Source organism: Oncorhynchus mykiss, chromosome 5 (genome assembly GCF_013265735.2).
Source record: "Oncorhynchus mykiss isolate Arlee chromosome 5, USDA_OmykA_1.1, whole genome shotgun sequence".
In the NCBI taxonomy this organism is placed as follows: domain Eukaryota; kingdom Metazoa; phylum Chordata; class Actinopteri; order Salmoniformes; family Salmonidae; genus Oncorhynchus; species Oncorhynchus mykiss.
The window spans coordinates 93,915,332-93,934,601 of NC_048569.1; the positions used below are offsets into that span (position 1 = coordinate 93,915,332).

Here is a 19,270-nt window from a genome sequence, read left to right on the forward strand (position 1 = left end):
CAGTGGTGGTGAGTATACCGGTTGACTAGAGACTGAACATCCATATATGGATCGACCCACCAGTACTGGTGAGTATACCGGTTGACTAGAGACTGAACATCCATATATGGATTGACCAACCAGTGGTGGTGAGTATACCGGTTGACTAGAGACTGAACATCCCTGTACGGATTGACCAACCAGTACTGGTGAGTATAGCGGTTGACTAGAGACTGAACATCCATATATGGATTGACCCACCAGTAGTGGTGAGTATACCGGTTGACTAGAGACTGAACATCCCTGTACGGATTGACCAACCAGTGGTGGTGAGTATACCTGTTGACTAGACTAGAGACTGAACATCCCTGTACGGATTGACCAACCAGTGGTGGTGAGTATACCTGTTGACTAGACTAGAGACTGAACATCCATATATGGATTGACCAACCAGTGGTGGTGAGTATACCTGTTGACTAGAGACTGAACATCCATATATGGATTGACCAACCAGTGGTGGTGAGTATACCGGTTGACTAGAGACTGAACATCCATATATGGATTGACCAACCAGTGGTGGTGAGTATACCGGTTGACTAGAGACTGAACATCCCTGTATGGATTGACCAACCAGTAGTGGTGAGTATACCGGTTGACTAGACTAGAGACTGAACATCCATATATGGATTGACCAACCAGTACTGGTGAGTATACCGGTTGACTAGAGACTGAACATCCCTGTACGGATTGACCAACCAGTGGTGGTGAGTATACCGGTTGACTAGAGACTGAACATCCCTGTATGGATTGACCAACCAGTGGTGGTGAGTATACCGGTTGACTAGAGACTGAACATCCCTGTACGGATTGACCAACCAGTGGTGGTGAGTATACCTGTTGACTAGACTAGAGACTGAACATCCCTGTACGGATTGACCAACCAGTACTGGTGAGTATACCGGTTGACTAGAGACTGAACATCCCTGTACGGATTGACCAACCAGTGGTGGTGAGTATACCTGTTGACTAGAGACTGAACATCCCTGTACGGATTGACCAACCAGTGGTGGTGAGTATACCTGTTGACTAGAGACTGAACATCCCTGTATGGATTGACCAACCAGTACTGGTGAGTATACCAGTTGACTAGAGACTGAACATCCCTGTACGGATTGACCAACCAGTACTGGTGAGTATACCTGTTGACTAGACTAGAGACTGCTGGTTATGTATAGTTTGATCATTATTATCTCTATCATAGCTGACGTTAGCTAGCAAACTAGGATTGAAGGGACCACCGTATTTTTTAACTAGCTAACATTAGTATCGGTAGCTATTTTTGACAAACCTCTCTAGCTGTTTCCTACTATTTATTTGTCTACTTTAGCAATGTCATCGTATTTCCATTCCACTCTAAATGAGTGTAATTTAGATGAAACAGTCACACATTAGCCTGTGAGGAGCAACCCCATGTCTAGGGGCACAAATACATATTGGATGCAGCGATGGTAGTATTAGCTCATTTATGTCGGACTAGGACTACAACAGTGTACTGGCAGCAACAAACTCAAACCAACATTTATGTCTGACTAGGACTACAACAGTGTACTGGCAGCAACAAACTCAAACCAACATTTATGTCTGACTAGGACTACAACAGTGTACTGGCAGCAACAAACTCAAACCAACACAGGGCCATAGCAGAACATGTCCCAGTTGGTTGCACAGTGTAACAGCGTTACCGGTCTGAATCTAAATCCATCTGAAGCCGGTCAGTCTACATCTGTAATTCATGTAATTAGTTTACAAAACGACATTACGTTATTTCTCAAGATATGTTTATTATTGAGGGATGATGTGACAATCGTTGACCCTGTTTTTCCCTGTTGCACCAAGTGGAAGACTGATCCCCGGGTCATGAACGGATGCCGGCGCCTACCAGAGAAGCAAAGGTGGGTATCATAACATGTCCAGCAAATGTGATTGCAATGGTTTAGCGACCTCCAAAAATAATTTAATTCACTGTTCACTTGCTATTTTCACAGTTTGTCAGGCAAGACCTCAGAATAAAAAAATAAAAAACTGTGTCATGCAACACAAGTCGCCTTGTGACACCTCCTCTGTTGTTGCCAGTCTCCCTCGACTCCTATGAAAAGGACACGCTATCGTGAGACCTCTGATAGTGACCCGAGTTACTGCCCTGATCAACAACAACAGGTAATGTGCATTATGTAAATAAATAAATAAATAAATAAAAACGTTGTATTCAAAATTACCCAGGTTGATAAACTAGTGGGCTAATTCTCCGGCCAAGCAGATACAACTAAGTATAGTCATTTTGGTTGTTAAGTACATTAGCAAAAATATTTGTATTTTCTTTGCAATTTACCACTTGGCTGTCCATTATATCACACTGTCACACCTCCTCATAAGATTGCCTGCTGCAGTTGTTCGAGAGATGTCCCGTTTTCAGCCGAACATGCAGCATAGAGAAGACCAGCAAAGGGGGCTCTCATCAGCATCATGCAGACATGGCCTCACCGTGAGCATTCCTATACATAGAACAGACAGACATGCCCTCACCGTGAGCATTCCTATACATAGGACAGACGTGCCCTCACTGTGAGCCTTCCTATACATAGAACAGACAGACGTGCCCTCACTGTGAGCCTTCCTATACATAGAACAGACAGACGTGCCCTCACTGTGAGCCTTCCTATACATAGAACAGACAGACATGGCCTCACCGTGAGCATTCCTATACATAGAACAGTCAGCCCCATGTTGGCAAGTATCCAGCCAGCAACCTTCACCTGTCAGCGGCAACAGCTTCCAAAGGCTCATCATTTGTTCAAATACAGAAGGTAAGTAAACCCACTTCATTACTTTGACACATTAGATAACCCAATTGTGAAACATAATTTATGTAAACTGCTTTATTTTCTACTTCTTAGGTGCATATAATGTCCCGAGTATAACCTAGTAGACCCAGGACGATACCAGTATCGTGGCACTCGGTAGTCATCGTAGCACTCGGTAGTCATCGTAGCACTCGGTAGTCATCGTAGCACTCGGTAGTCATCGTGGCACTCGGTAGTCATCGTGGCACTCGGTAGTCATCGTGGCACTCGGTAGTCATCGTGGCACTCGGTAGTCATCGTGGCACTCGGTAGTCATCGTGGCACTCGGTAGTCATCGTGGCACTCATTAGTAATCGTGGCACTCATTGGTAATCGTGGCACTCATTAGTCATCGTGGCACTCATTAGTCATCGTGGCACTCGGTAGTCATCGTGGCACTCATTAGTAATCGTGGTACTCATTAGTAATCGTGGCACTCATTAGTCATCGTGGCACTCATTAGTCATCGTGGCACTCATTAGTCATCGTGGCACTCATTAGTCATCGTGGCACTCATTAGTCATCGTGGCACTCGGTAGTCATCGTGGCACTCGGTAGTCATCGTAGCACTCGGTAGTCATCGTGGCACTCGGTAGTCATCGTGGCACTCGGTAGTCATCGTGGCACTCGGTAGTCATCGTAGCACTCGGTAGTCATCGTGGCACTCATTGGTAATCGTGGCACTCATTAGTCATCGTGGCACTCATTAGTCATCGTGGCACTCATTAGTCATCGTGGCACTCATTAGTAATCGTGGTAAGGGAACAAAACAAGACGTGGATTTAACTTCTTTAGGAAAACAGCCCTAATGTTGCAAACAGACATCATAATGTCATCCAGAGTCACATGTATCTATAGCAACAATACTTTACATACAGCAGGTTAAAGCATTACAGAGTTCGGTGTTTTTCGTGTTTAGATTTTTGCCATGGAAAGAATATTGAGATAATGGTACCGTCTCGGCCCTATAACCTAGCCTAGCGGAACCAGCCTGATCACTGTGTTCACCATATAATGTCCAGGGTATAACCAGGCCTAGTGGAACCAGCCTGATCACTGTGTTCACTATATAATGTCCAGGGTATAACCAGGCCTAGTGGAACCAGCCTGATCACTGTGTTCACCATATAATGTCCAGGGTATAACCAGGCCTAGTGGAACCAGCCTGATCACTGTGTTCACTATATAATGTCCAGGGTATAACCAGGCCTAGCGGAACCAGCCTGATCACTGTGTTCACTATATAATGTCCAGGGTATAACCAGGCCTAGTGGAACCAGCCTGATCACTGTGTTCACTATATAATGTCCAGGGTATAACCAGGCCTAGTGGAACCAGCCTGATCACTGTGTTCACTATATAATGTCCAGGGTATAACCAGGCCTAGTGGAACCAGCCTGATCACTGTGTTCACTATATAATGTCCAGGGTATAACCGAGCCTAGCGGAACCAGCCTGATCACTGTGTTCACCATATAATGTCCAGGGTATAACCAGGCCTAGCGGAACCAGCCTGATCACTGTGTTCACTATATAATATCCAGGGTATAACCAGGCCTAGTGGAACCAGCCTGATCACTGTGTTCACTATATAATGTCCAGGGTATAACCAGGCCTAGTGGAACCAGCCTGATCACTGTGTTCACTATATAATGTCCAGGGTATAACCAGGCCTAGTGGAACCAGCCTGATCACTGTGTTCACTATATAATGTCCAGGGTATAACCTAGCCTAGCGGAACCAGCCTGATCACTGTGTTCACCATATAATGTCCAGGGTATAACCAGGCCTAGCAGAACCAGCCTGATCACTGTGTTCACTATATAATATCCAGGGTATAACCAGGCCTAGTGGAACCAGCCTGATCACTGTGTTCACTATATAATGTCCAGGGTATAACCAGGCCTAGTGGAACCAGCCTGATCACTGTGTTCACTATATAATGTCCAGGGTATAACCTAGCCTAGCAGAACCAGCCTGATCACTGTGTTCACCATATAATGTCCAGGGTATAACCAGGCCTAGCGGAACCAGCCTGATCACTGTGTTCACTATATAATGTCCAGGGTATAACCAGGCCTAGTGGAACCAGCCTGATCACTGTGTTCACTATATAATGTCCAGGGTATAACCAGGCCTAGTGGAACCAGCCTGATCACTGTGTGTGTGTGTGTGTGTGTGTGACCAACAAGTATCTTTGAGGGCCCAGGTGCTAATCTAAACTGCTATGCCCATCAATCGGGGCTCTGGCAAAGACCTTATCTCCAGCCTCACCTCTTACCTGCTTTCCAACGGTCGTCAATGGGGAGAACAGAATTAGGTAAATTTAGTCTGACCGGTTTAAAACTTCAACATAGTATCTGTTTGTGTGTGTGTGTCATATCACCTATCCCTAACTGCCATTGGTAATAGAACAGCGACTCTGTGTGTTCACTGATGCATGAGATGCAGAGAGACCTGGCACTCAACACGTCCCCTCAACACTCCCCCTCAACACTCCCCCTCAACACTCCCCCTCAACACGTCCACAGTGAGGTGATTTCTAATAACACAGCCCAGTAACAGCAACACTCCCCCTCAACACGTCCACAGTGAGGTGATTTCTAATAACACAGCCCAGTAACATAGCCACAGTGAGGTGATTTCTAATAACACAGCCCAGTAACATAGCCACAGTGAGGTGATTTCTAATAACACAGTCCAGTAACATAGCCACAGTGAGGTGATTTCTAATAACACAGCCCAGTAACATAGCCACAGTGAGGTGATTTCTAATAACACAGTCCAGTAACATAGCCACAGTGAGGTGATTTCTAATAACACAGCCCAGTAACAGCAACACTCCCCCTCAACACGTCCACAGTGAGGTGATTTCTAATAACACAGCCCAGTAACATAGCCACAGTGAGGTGATTTCTAATAACACAGCCCAGTAACATAGCCACAGTGAGGTGATTTCTAATAACACAGTCCAGTAACATAGCCACAGTGAGGTGATTTCTAATAACACAGCCCAGTAACATAGCCACAGTGAGGTGATTTCTAATAACACAGACCAGTAACATAGCCACAGTGAGGTGATTTCTAATAACACAGTCCAGTAACATAGCCACAGTGAGGTGATTTCTAATAACACAGTCCAGTAACATAGCCACAGTGAGGTGATTTCTAATAACACAGCCCAGTAACATAGCCACAGTGAGGTGATTTCTAATAACACAGCCCAGTAACATAGCCACAGTGAGGTGATTTCTAATAACACAGCCCAGTAACATAGCCACAGTGAGGTGATTTCTAATAACACAGCCCAGTAACATAGCCACAGTGAGGTGATTTCTAATAACACAGCCCAGTAACATAGCCACAGTGAGGTGATTTCTAATAACACAGACCAGTAACATAGCCACAGTGAGGTGATTTCTAATAACACAGCCCAGTAACATAGCCACAGTGAGGTGATTTCTAATAACACAGCCCAGTAACATAGCCACAGTGAGGTGATTTCTAATAACACAGCCCAGTAACATAGCCACAGTGAGGTGATTTCTAATAACACAGCCCAGTAACATAGCCACAGTGAGGTGATTTCTAATAACACAGCCCAGTAACATAGCCACAGTGAGGTGATTTCTAATAACACAGCCCAGTAACAGCACCACCCTTTTCATTCTGTGTGTCACTGATGAACTCTGCCTACTGTATTTCTACAGATGGACTGGAGATGCTTTTGCCAGACGACAGCTTCAGTCGTTTGATGGGGAGACCATAAGTGACCTGTTCAATCTCCAACGTAGGATATGTAATATCTGACACACAAACTGGTAATAACTGCCATTGGTAATAGAACAGTGACTGTGTGTGTGTGTGTTCACAGAAACATGTATGGAGCCAGGACATGGAGACTTGCAAGATGATGTGATGAAGTCCAGACAGATGGGCTTGATACTGATGTCTCTGAATGGACAGAGACCTGACACTCTGACAGACAGGCTTGATACTGATGTCTCTGAATGGAGAGAGACCTGGCACTCTGACAGACAGGCTTCATACTGATGTCTCTGAATGGACAGAGACCTGACACTGACAGACAGGCTTGATACAGATGTCTCTGAATGGAGAGAGACCTGGCACTCTGACAGACAGGCTTGATACTGATGTCTCTGAATGGACAGAGACCTGTCACTGACAGACAGGCTTGATACTGATGTCTCTGAATGGACAGAGACCTGGCACTCTGACAGACAGGCTTGATACTGATGTCTCTGAATGGACAGAGACCTGGCACTCTGACAGACAGGCTTGATACTGATGTCTCTGAATGGAGAGAGACCTGGCACTCTGACAGACAGGCTTGATACTGAGGTCTCTGAATGGACAGAGACCCGACACTCTGACAGACAGGCTTGATACTGAGGTCTCTGAATGGACAGAGACCCGACACTCTGACAGACAGGCTTGATACTGATGTCTCTGAATGGAGAGACCCGGCACTCTGACAGACAGGCTTGATACTTATGTCTCTGAATGGAGAGAGACCTGGCACTCTGACAGACAGGCTTGATACTGATGTCTCTGAATGGACAGAGACCCAGCACCCTGACAGACAGGCTTGATACTGATGTCTCTGAATGGAGAGAGACCTGGCACTCTGACAGACAGGCTTGATACTGATGTCTCTGAATGGACAGAGACCTGACACTCTGACAGACAGGCTTGATACTGATGTCTCTGAATGGAGAGAGACCTGGCACTCTGACAGACAGGCTTGATACTGATGTCTCTGAATGGAGAGAGACCTGGCACTCTGACAGACAGGCTTGATACTGATGTCTCTGAATGGAGAGAGACCTGGCACTCTGACAGACAGGCTTCATACTGATGTCTCTGAATGGACAGAGACCTGGCACTCTGACAGACAGGCTTGATACTGATGTCTCTGAATGGAGAGAGACCTGACACTCTGACAGACAGGCTTGATACTGATGTCTCTGAATGGACAGAGACCTGACACTCTGACAGACAGGCTTGATACTGATGTCTCTGAATGGACAGAGACCTGGCACTCTGACAGACAGGCTTGATACTGATGTCTCTGAATGGAGAGAGACCTGGCACTCTGACAGACAGGCTTGATACTGATGTCTCTGAATGGAGAGAGACCTGGCACTCTGACAGACAGGCTTGATACTGATGTCTCTGAATGGAGAGAGACCCGGCACTCTGACAGACAGGCTTGATACTGATGTCTCTGAATGGACAGAGACCCGGCACTCTGACAGACAGGCTTGATACTGATGTCTCTGAATGGACAGAGACCTGGCACTCTGACAGACAGGCTTGATACTGATGTCTCTGAATGGACAGAGACCCGACACTCTGACAGACAGGCTTGATACTGATGTCTCTGAATGGACAGAGACCTGGCACTCTGACAGACAGATACTGATGTCTCTGACAGACAGGCTTGATACTGATGTCTCTGAATGGAGAGAGACCCGGCACTCTGACAGACAGGCTTGATACTGATGTCTCTGAATGGACAGAGACCCGGCACTCTGACAGACAGGCTTGATACTGATGTCTCTGAATGGACAGAGACCTGACACTCTGACAGACAGGCTTGATACTGATGTCTCTGAATGGAGAGAGACCTGGCACTCTGACAGACAGGCTTGATACTGATGTCTCTGAATGGACAGAGACCTGGCACTCTGACAGACAGGCTTGATACTGATGTCTCTGAATGGAGAGAGACCTGGCACTCTGACAGACAGGCTTGATACTGATGTCTCTGAATGGAGAGAGACCTGGCACTCTGACAGACAGGCTTGATACTGATGTCTCTGAATGGACAGAGACCTGGCACTGACAGACAGGCTTGATACTGATGTCTCTGAATGGACAGAGACCTGGCACTCTGACAGACAGGCTTGATACTGATGTCTCTGAATGGACAGAGACCTGGCACTCTGACAGACAGGCTTGATACTGATGTCTCTGAATGGAGAGAGACCTGGCACTCTGACAGACAGGCTTGATACTGATGTCTCTGAATGGACAGAGACCTGGCACTCTGACAGACAGGCTTGATACTGATGTCTCTGAATGGACAGAGACCTGGCACTCTGACAGACAGGCTTGATACTGATGTCTCTGACAGACAGGCTTGATACTGATGTCTCTGAATGGAGAGAGACCTGGCACTCTGACAGACAGGCTTGATACTGATGTCTCTGACAGACAGGCTTGATACTGATGTCTCTGACAGACAGGCTTGATACTGATGTCTCTGAATGGAGAGAGACCTGGCACTCTGACAGACAGGCTTGATACTGATGTCTCTGAATGGAGAGAGACCTGGCACTCTGACAGACAGGCTTCATACTGAGGTCTCTGAATGGAGAGAGACCTGGCACTCTGACAGACAGGCTTGATACTGATGTCTCTGAATGGACAGAGACCTGGCACTCTGACAGACAGGCTTGATACTGATGTCTCTGAATGGAGAGAGACCCGGCACTCTGACAGACAGGCTTGATACTGATGTCTCTGAATGGAGAGAGACCTGGCACTCTGACAGACAGATACTGATGTCTCTGAATGGAGAGAGACCTGGCACTCTGACAGACAGGCTTGATACTGATGTCTCTGACAGACAGGCTTGATACTGATGTCTCTGAATGGACAGAGACCTGGCACTCTGACAGACAGGCTTGATACTGATGTCTCTGAATGGAGAGAGACCTGGCACTCTGACAGACAGGCTTCATACTGAGGTCTCTGAATGGAGAGAGACCTGGCACTCTGACAGACAGGCTTGATACTGATGTCTCTGAATGGAGAGAGACCTGGCACTCTGACAGACAGGCTTGATACTGATGTCTCTGAATGGAGAGAGACCTGGCACTCTGACAGACAGGCTTGATACTGATGTCTCTGAATGGAGAGAGACCTGGCACTCTGACAGACAGGCTTCATACTGATGTCTCTGAATGGACAGAGACCTGGCACTCTGACAGACAGGCTTCATACTGATGTCTCTGAATGGAGAGAGACCCGGCACTCTGACAGACAGGCTTGATACTTATGTCTCTGAATGGAGAGAGACCCGGCACTCTGACAGACAGGCTTGATACTGATGTCTCTGAATGGAGAGAGACCTGGCACTCTGACAGACAGGCTTGATACTGATGTCTCTGAATGGAGAGAGACCTGGCACTCTGACAGACAGGCTTGATACTGATGTCTCTGAATGGAGAGAGACCTGGCACTCTGACAGACAGGCTTGATACTGATGTCTCTGAATGGAGAGAGACCTGGCACTCTGCATTAAAAATGTTAGTAGACACTTACTTGTATTGTCTTTTTTAAAATGTATTACTGAAATGAATGGTATCAGTCAATATCGGGAGGGAGAAACGCTGTGGATTCTGCACCAGGATCAGGGAACTGCTGTTTGTGGTACATGGCGTTGTGCCTGGATACATCCGTTAGCCGTGGTATATTGGCCATATATCACAAACCACCGAGGTGCCTTATTGCTGTTATAAACTGGTGACCAACGCAATTAGAGTAGTAAAAATAAGTTGTCATACCCGTGGTATACGGTCTGATATACCACGGCTGTCAGCCAAATCAGCATTCAGGGCTCGAACCACCCAGTTTATAATTGCTATTATAAAACTGGTTACAAAGATAATTAGAACAGTAAAAATACAATGGTTTTGTCATACCCGTGGTATAGTGTCTCATAACACGGCTTTCAGCCAATCAGCATTCAGTTCTCCAACCACCCAGTTTATAATATGTATTATAGTGTAGTTTTAGACTCACCTATAGGTGGCGCTGGCTGTATGCTGACAGGGGCAGGTTTGACCACAGCAGGGTGAGGCACCAGGGTGGTCTGCAGGGGCTGGATGATGATGGTCTGGAGAGGGCCCGCGGCATGCTGGGGTACAGCCATTACAACTGGTCTGGGCTGGATGGACACCTTGGGGGTGAGCTGGATAGGCCTCTTCACTGTGAGACGGATCATAATTCATAACTGTTTCCATTTTTTAAAACGGAGCCTTCTTCCCCCTCCAGATGCTATTTTATGTATCGTAAAAAATATATTTGGTCCATTGAAAACAGGGCGAATGGACTTGAGCCAATAAACATCTGTTGTTTGGTTCTACTAATGTTTGGCTTGAGTCATCATACTTTTTCCGATCCATTAAAACTAACAAAGTCAATCAATAACATATTTTCCAAATCAGAAACAGACTGACGAGGGAGAGTGATACAGTATTTTCACTGAAAGCCAATGTAACTACAGGAAGAAATGGCAGCCTGATATGAAAGAAGAGGAGGATGATGATGGATGGATGGATGGATGGATGGATGGATGGATGGATGGATGGATGGATGGATGGAGAGGTGTATATCTGACCTCGCGTAGCCTGATTGGTCCTCTTGGGGGCCCTCTTGGCCAGGGGCAGGGGGGGCTCTGAGAAGCCACTGGACTCGGAGCAGACAGAGACGGCAGGAGAGGGCTGAGGAGATTGGGCTAGATCCTCCTGTAGGGGGCAGCAGAGAGACGAGCCATCAATGTTTCCCTGCTGTGTGAGGTTTTACAATACCTCCAGAAGGTCCAGTGTTCCCCTATATGCATTTACACGCAGCGCACCCACCACGGCTAAAATACTAAATATTTTAGTGTTATAATGCCGATTGTATAGATGTATGGCCGAGGAAGGTATTCACCGCTGCACACAATGTATACAGACTCTCTTTTTTTTCTACAGTGTTATTCACTCGTTAATTGTTTATTCCATGTGTAACTCTGTGTTGCTGTCTGTTCACACTGCTATGCTTTATCTTGGCCAGGTCGCAGTTGTAAATGAGAACTTGTTCTCAACTAGCCTACCTGGTTAAATAAAGGTGAAATAAATAAATCCAAATCTTACTAAAAGGAACTACAAAGTTCTTGAAGACTTGATGCCTTTGGCGACATCCAAAGTATCTTTGAGGTGTAGTGCACAAATGCCCTTGATCATAATGGCAGGAGATATAAACATGTGCAGCGTAGGGTCACAAGATCTAACCCTAGTCCTCTTTCTGACATGCTGTGAAAACAACTGCCTGCTACATTATGTTAATATGGCCAGAGTTGTCATCACCTCATTTTAACGAGGGGGCGGGGCCACACCTCTGGCAGATGGTGGATAATTAGTCTGACAAGGTGCTTCAGACCTTCCTTAATGAGGTGCTCAAGTGTGTGTGTGTGTGTGTGGATTGCGAAAGCAGATGGCAGAGATAGCAACGTGTGTAATGGTACCATGTGGGGCGAAAAACACAAACTAACACAGATGGGCCTAGACACACACTGGAAATACTCCCAGCCATACAAAATAGGCACATCAAACACATAAATGCAAAATGACCTACAGTGAAACACACTGGAGAGAGACAGGGGGACTTACTTGTATGGAGTAAGGTGACAGGGCCTCTCGGGATGCAGGCGAGGTGACAGAGCTCATGGTATGGGCAGGAGAGAGAGAGTCCACACTCAGATCCCCATCTGCAGACAAGGAACACAGAGCTCATGGTGTGGGCAGGAAGGAGAGAGTCCACACTCAAATTTACACAAGAGAAATACTGGTACTGACATGTTTAAACAATTTTTGTCCAATACCACCTTATACCATAGACCTGATTAGACCGGTATTAGACACACCTGTGTAGGTGCTGCCTGTGTCAGTGCTCCAGGGAGGCAGGTCGATGTCAAAGTCGAGGTCTGGGGCATCGCCGGCCTAGAGGGTTAAACAGAGCAGACACACAATCGCTGTACTTCTCATTATGATGGTTCACTGTGAATCTGGTCTGTTACGATTTTCTAAAGTGGAACTGACGGTGTTTTAGCAACATGAAATCTTGTAAAAAAAAATCTAAAATCTGTTCATATACAACCTCAGGGAAGAATATGACACTTTTTTTTTACATTTTATGACAAGGGAGCATTTAGATGTGGTCATTCACAGAATGTTTGGAAATTCTGTATACTAAAGGCATTTGTGAAAATTCTATAGCAATATATAGTAGTGAAGTGGCCGTGCGTTGGTACAATTAAGACACTGCAGTAAATAAAACCTAATGAAAAAAACAACAACATCCATCTCGACTGTTGTGCCATAGCCAATCAGAGCTACAGTAGGCCTGTATGCAAATAAGCCATTTGCCTGCCATCATTTACTATTAACACTAAAAGGGCTGGGCGATATATCTTTCTCGGGAGGGGAGTCAGCCAATCACCCACTCATCCAATGACAACACCCTCCCAGCAGCTAGCTAGCTAACATTACTCTCAGTTTTTTTTAGCTTGGTAAATAAATAGATAACCTATTAGCCATGGTACGACTGACCTGTGATCATTGCCATTGCTAGTTTTGATTGTATTGGCATTCCCAGCTTTTGTTACATTCATCTGTTTTTACCCAAAAACATTAGGTCTTTGAAACTGAAACAGTGCATTCCTAAATGGCCGGAGGAACCAAACAATGTTAACAGGCCAGCTGTGATTTACAACCTGATAGCAATATTTGTGGGACTTCCAAGACATTTATTGGTGAATTATATGAATCATACATTGAACTGCATCCATCTATTCTGCCAACAATGCCTTACTCTACATCATGGAACTTATCATCAAATAGAACATATTGGTTTTGTAGAAGAAACTGGGAATTCTATGTATTTTTTTTACTGATATTATGATTGTCTGTTTGAAATCAGCAAAGTAGTTAAAACACTTGTCAGTTCCACTTTAAGAGACAGTGTTGCCTAGAGTGTGTCTGTGTAGTCTGTGTTGCCTAGAGTGTGTCTGTGTAGTCTGTGTTGCCTAGAGTGTGTCTGTGTAGTCTGTGTTGCCTAGAGTGTGTCTGTGTAGTCTGTGTTGCCTAGAGTGTGTCTGTGTAGTCTGTGTTGCCTAGAGTGTGTCTGTGTAGTCTGTGTTGCCTAGTGTGCGTCTGTGTAGTCTGTGTTGCCTAGAGTGTGTCTGTGTTGCCTAGAGTGTGTCTGTGTAGTCTGTGTTGCCTAGAGTGTGTCTGTGTAGTCTGTGTTGCCTAGAGTGTGTCTGTGTAGTCTGTGTTGCCTAGAGTGTGTCTGTGTTGCCTAGTGTGTCTGTGTAGTCTGTGTTGCCTAGAGTGTCTGTGTAGTCTGTGTTGCCTAGAGTGTGTCTGTGTAGCCTAGAGTGTGTCTGTAGCCCTGTACTCACATATCCCACGCACTCCAAGCCCTGAAAAAGTTTGTCTGCATCTCCAAGGTTGTCCAGCTCGTCAAACAGGCTGATGTCTGCTTGAGAGCAAGAGACACACACACACACACACACACACACACACACACACACACACACACACACGTCGGATTTAACAGTAGCCTTACATGAAAACAATACTTAGTTGCCTTCGCCAAAGACTAACTACTGTTTTCATCGAAGGCTAGTTTAACAGATGTCTTGACATGTTTCAGATAGTTATCCACAACGCCAGGTCAGATAGTTAATCACAGTTTAGCCACATGGGGCTAAAGAAGGAGAATTCATATTGTAAACGGCTTCTCTTAGGTCATAGATATGGCTATTCACTTATTATTTACACATTGTTAATGCATAACTGACGGCCCACTTGTTTGATCAAATTAGTAAACATTCCATTTACGTTTTCCTGTTGGTAAGGGCTCCCGAGTGGCGCAGCAGTCTAAGGCACTGCATCTCAGCGCTAGAGGCGTCACTACAGACCCTGGTTGGATTCCAGGCTGTATCACAACCGGCCGTGACTGTGAGTCCCAAAGGGTGGCGCACAATTGGCCCAGCGTCGTCTGGGTTAGGCCGTCATTGTAAATAAGAATTTGTTCTTAACTGACGTACCTAGTTAAATAAAGGTTAAATAAAAACTTTTTTTAAAATTAGAATGTGCTTTAAAATGACTAAAACCAAATCTAAACTGTGTAGACATAATGGACCTACATTCATAGAACATTTTCTTGAAATGTCCAGTTCACTAAAAAATCACAACAAATTCAAGCTAGACTGTCACAGAGCATCAAAGACTAGAAAACGATGAATAGAGGACTATTTTTTTGTTAATTTTGACCATGAGGAAATATAGCCAATTTTCAGTGTGGCCCTTCGGACCTTGTTGAAGACAATGGTTCTGGACTGTATCATGTTAGCTCCCCTCTCATTCTGACTCTAGTCTGTCCTGAGGAACCACTGGGAGTTTGGACTGTATCATGTTAGCTCACCTCTCATTCTGACTCTAGTCTGTCCTGAGGAACCACTGAACCCACTGGGAGTCTGGACTGTATCATGTTAGCTCCCCTCTCATTCTGACTCTAGTCTGTCCTGAGGAACCACTGAACCCACTGGCAGTCTGGACTGTATCATGTTAGCTCCCCTCTCATTCTGACTCTAGTCTGTCCTGAGGAACCACTAGGAGTCTGGACTGTATCATGATAGCTCACCTCTCATTCTGACTCTAGTCTGTCCTGAGGAACCACTGGGAGTCTGGACTGTATCATGATAGCTCACCTCTCATTCTGACTCTAGTCTGTCCTGAGGAACCACTGGGAGTCTGGGCTGCATCACATTATGCTGCACAGAAGTTAACTCACTTGATCGACGCAACACGGCATGTAGAAATGTTGAAACTGTACATTACTGTTCACAAAACAATGGTTCATTAAAGGCAGGAACACTTTACAATGCAAGAAGACACCGGTAGCTTCCAGCTTTGTAGGCTAGCTTTCTTTGCTAGCTTACAGCTGAAGCTAAAATCACTTCACTACCCTATTACCTTGTTTGTGATACACACAATAACACAAAATATTGCTGGATTACAAAGCGGATTGTCACCAAAAACGTTATACTTTCATTTTGTCTCCCCCAGTCAAGATCATCTTTGCTCGAGCCTCGAACAGACTGTGTGTAAATGTCGTGGGTCTCAAAGCAGCAATAGAAACAATAACAAAGCCGCGTCCCCGCCCCCTGGCACAGTGAAAAGCTGAGGGGATGTGGCTGAAGAAATGTAAACACAAATTCATAGACAAGAGAGCTATGGATGCAAGGATCAGTCCCAGCCATGATATGAAAATGATAGTTTTAACCATGTTTTGAGGCTATATAGTGTTTGTTTACATATTTCTCATGTTTACATCGTTGGAGTAAAACAAGCTTGTAATTTTGGGTTCTGATGGGGGTGTGACAGTTGAACTAAGCTCATGAGACATTTATAAGTTATATTCTTTAGGAATCAATGGATACATATCAGTACATTTATACGTCCAAAAATGGATGTAACAACTGCTGATTGCCCCTTTAAAGAGACGGTGCACACTTCTATAAAAGAGATGACTTCTTCTATGCAAATGTTGTTGATCAGCATTATAAAATAAAATACCTAAATGGAAAAGAAACAGATTTATTTTCATCCATGAAAAATCAGCCAGAACAAGCTCAATAACTCAATGCATGCACACAGTCCTATTGAATATGCATTCACCTGTATTGTGAATAGGCCTAGGCTACATCTTGATTTACCCAGTTTATCAACAGACTACAGATTTACTATTCAAACAAATTATTACTATTATGTAGTTAGATTGTTTACATTTTTTTTTATTATACCAAAGTCAAATTGAATGTTTGACTGTATAATTGATTAATTAATGCATACAATAAAACAATCTAAAATGACTAAAGTAATGAATGATATTGAAATCAAAAGATTTGTCTGGATTAAGTGCCATTCTTATTTTGCTTGCCCTGGTATCATTTTGGTGTTGTTTTGGTAAATTATCGTGATGGTATCGAGTATTGTGATACTAAAGGTATCGAAGTCAAAATGCCAGTATCGTGACAACACTAGAGCCTACATGTTACGCATCCATCACACCGACAGCGTCGTTTGCGTTTTGCTACACCAGATGTCCATTCATTTCCAATGGAACGCTGCGTTTGCCTTGCAGCGTTGCGTTACATTACAGAGGAAGTTGCAGTGCGTTCTGGGTGGTGCACACGTTGGATTTATCGAACGTACGTGTCAAACTGTACGCGAAGACGGCTTGGCAGAAATGGTAGCAGAAGGTGTAATGTTGAACTTTTTGTTGCACACAAATCCAGATGATGCTGCGTACCATTTTGCACAATGACCCTGTAGGTGTGATAGAGAGGTGAGTAAGCATTTCACTCTTGGATTCTAAAAAGAGCCTAGGCTAGCCTGGCTCATCCACATATGTACATTCTTATAGTTTACTTAGATTTGTGTGTATTCGGTATTTGTCGTGGAATTGTTAGATATTGCTGCACTGTCTGGGAACTAGAAGCACAAGCATTCCGCTACACTCGCAATAAACACCTGCTAACCATGTGTATGTGACCGATACATTTGATTTGATCATGACTCTCAGTTCCATTACATAACACATAAGAGAGTCATTGGACCAAGGTATCTTCTGTATGAGGGAGTTGTGTTAAGAGCCCCTACACTCGATATTTACGGAAGACAGCCGTAAAACAAAGCCACCTGTGGAAATTAGCTGTCTAGCATGCTCTGAACACCTGTGTGCAACTGAAGAAACGTGAAAACAGAAACGTGAAAGTTGGCTGCAACTGCCGGTTAAAGCCGGTTAAAACTGTGTACATACAGTAAGTGTATATTTTGTATTAGTGAAATTATTTTGATGTGATATTAAAGTAAAAGGCTTTATGTTTCTAGAACCTTATCGCAATTGATAATCGATTCACGTTTCGATTTGGCTGTTTTGGCCGCAAGAGCCAGTCTACCTCTGAAAATAACGTACGGCAAGGGTTTTTACAACTAACCCAAGAAAGACCACACAGCATGTCAGCAAATGACACATAGTAGGAGCCGATTGGCGCGTTCTAGCATGTATTTGCATATTTCCTTTAGGGAGGGCCTACTCTGTGAAATGCAAGTACACTCCTTCTAAACAACGCTATTTTGGGGGAAACTTTGGCAAACGGTAAAGTCTACAAACATGTGTCCACTCTGTTCGTAATAGATTCTAGTTTTAGAAACAGAAAACTGCATTGAGATCAAATGTTTAATCGATGAGGAAATAAGCAGAAATATCGGCCAGAAATTCCATCTAGCTCCATCTTGCTAGCGATTGCAAACGCCAACCGGATGCTTCACATTTATACATCCGGTTAAATATCTGTCTCGATGTTCTATCTCTGCTTAGAATGTAACAGTTGGCTCCTTAATAAGAGTGCATTTTGGGCTAAGGCTAGCCATATCTATAACTAAAAGGATTAGACGTTTTGCAATCTAATGTTTTTGTTTCTCTTCTCGCGAATTCATAACCCTACCCCCCCCTACCTAACAGGCTATTTGTTTTATGATGATGATAATAATAACATATTCGTACAGGGCAGAGATAGTTACAAATAATTTAACTTAGATTGTAGAGAATTCAGATTGTAAAACGTTATTTTTAGACATGGCAACAGCTACCAGTGGGCGATAGCGGTTACTGACTTGAGGCAGTTAAACGTTAGCTAGCCACCTTGCCAAATAACTAGCTAGCTACTATGTTAGCAACAAGCATGGCAAATGAAGAACTTTCATTCGATAGACTATAACCATCGTAAACACAACCAACGTAAACACAACCAACATGTTGACATTTGTAGTACATATTTCCGAGGAGTTAGTGTCTCTCTTTAACCGTACACTAGCAAGCTAACGTTAGCTGTTGGCAAGTGACGCTTGCTTACCCCACTCGCCATCCTGGTCGATGGACATGGTGCCAGTTTCACTGTTCATCATTTGTTGTTCTTGAGTCTCGAAGTCTAACATTAAATCGGACGACATACTTCCTCGAATACATTAGTAACCGATTTTAAAGAAATAGTTTATTCTAATAGGTCATAAGCTTAGCATCGGCTGTACATGTTGCTGGTTCGTTTTCACAGATAAATGTTCTTCCTGTTCTACTTTAAAAAAAACAAGATACACGTCTTGCTTTACCGTAAATCTACGGCTCCCGAGAAGGATATATAAATCCCTCGGTGGTTGTAATGACGAGATACACCATGAGGCTGCAGCAAAGCACAGGTTCTAAAAAGTATAATTTTCCTTAACCAGTGGGTGCACACAATTAGCCATATCCGTCATCCCAATTTAAAACGATTAATTTATATTACTCCTAAAGTGAAGGGGACAGATATTTTGTCAACAGTGGGCTTAGGGTTAGAAGGGCATCATTGGTTTAGTAAGGTTAATTTATGCAGAGAAAGCTGATGTTCTGATTTAATCGTCTTGCGACTTTTGGCCTCTATTCATGCCTTTAAATTAAAAACACAGCTACACCTCAAAAACACAATTATT

At 44.3% G+C, this 19,270-nt stretch overlaps 1 protein-coding gene across 1 annotated transcript in view; it reads right to left on the reverse strand.

Moving 5' to 3' along the window:
• The window catches only part of atf6 (activating transcription factor 6), a 124,446-nt gene extending 105,529 nt beyond the window's left edge, over nt 1-18,917 (reverse strand). Inside the window, exons 1-6 of the mRNA XM_036978881.1 lie at nt 18,658-18,917; nt 14,134-14,210; nt 12,598-12,673; nt 12,344-12,441; nt 11,311-11,437; nt 10,713-10,898 (exon numbers count right to left, since the gene is read on the reverse strand). Coding sequence (XP_036834776.1) covers nt 10,713-10,898; nt 11,311-11,437; nt 12,344-12,441; nt 12,598-12,673; nt 14,134-14,210; nt 18,658-18,754 — 661 coding nt within the window. The 5' untranslated portion in view covers nt 18,755-18,917. The remainder of the gene's footprint in view (nt 1-10,712; nt 10,899-11,310; nt 11,438-12,343; nt 12,442-12,597; nt 12,674-14,133; nt 14,211-18,657) is intronic.
• Between the last annotated feature and the right edge of the window lie 353 nt (nt 18,918-19,270).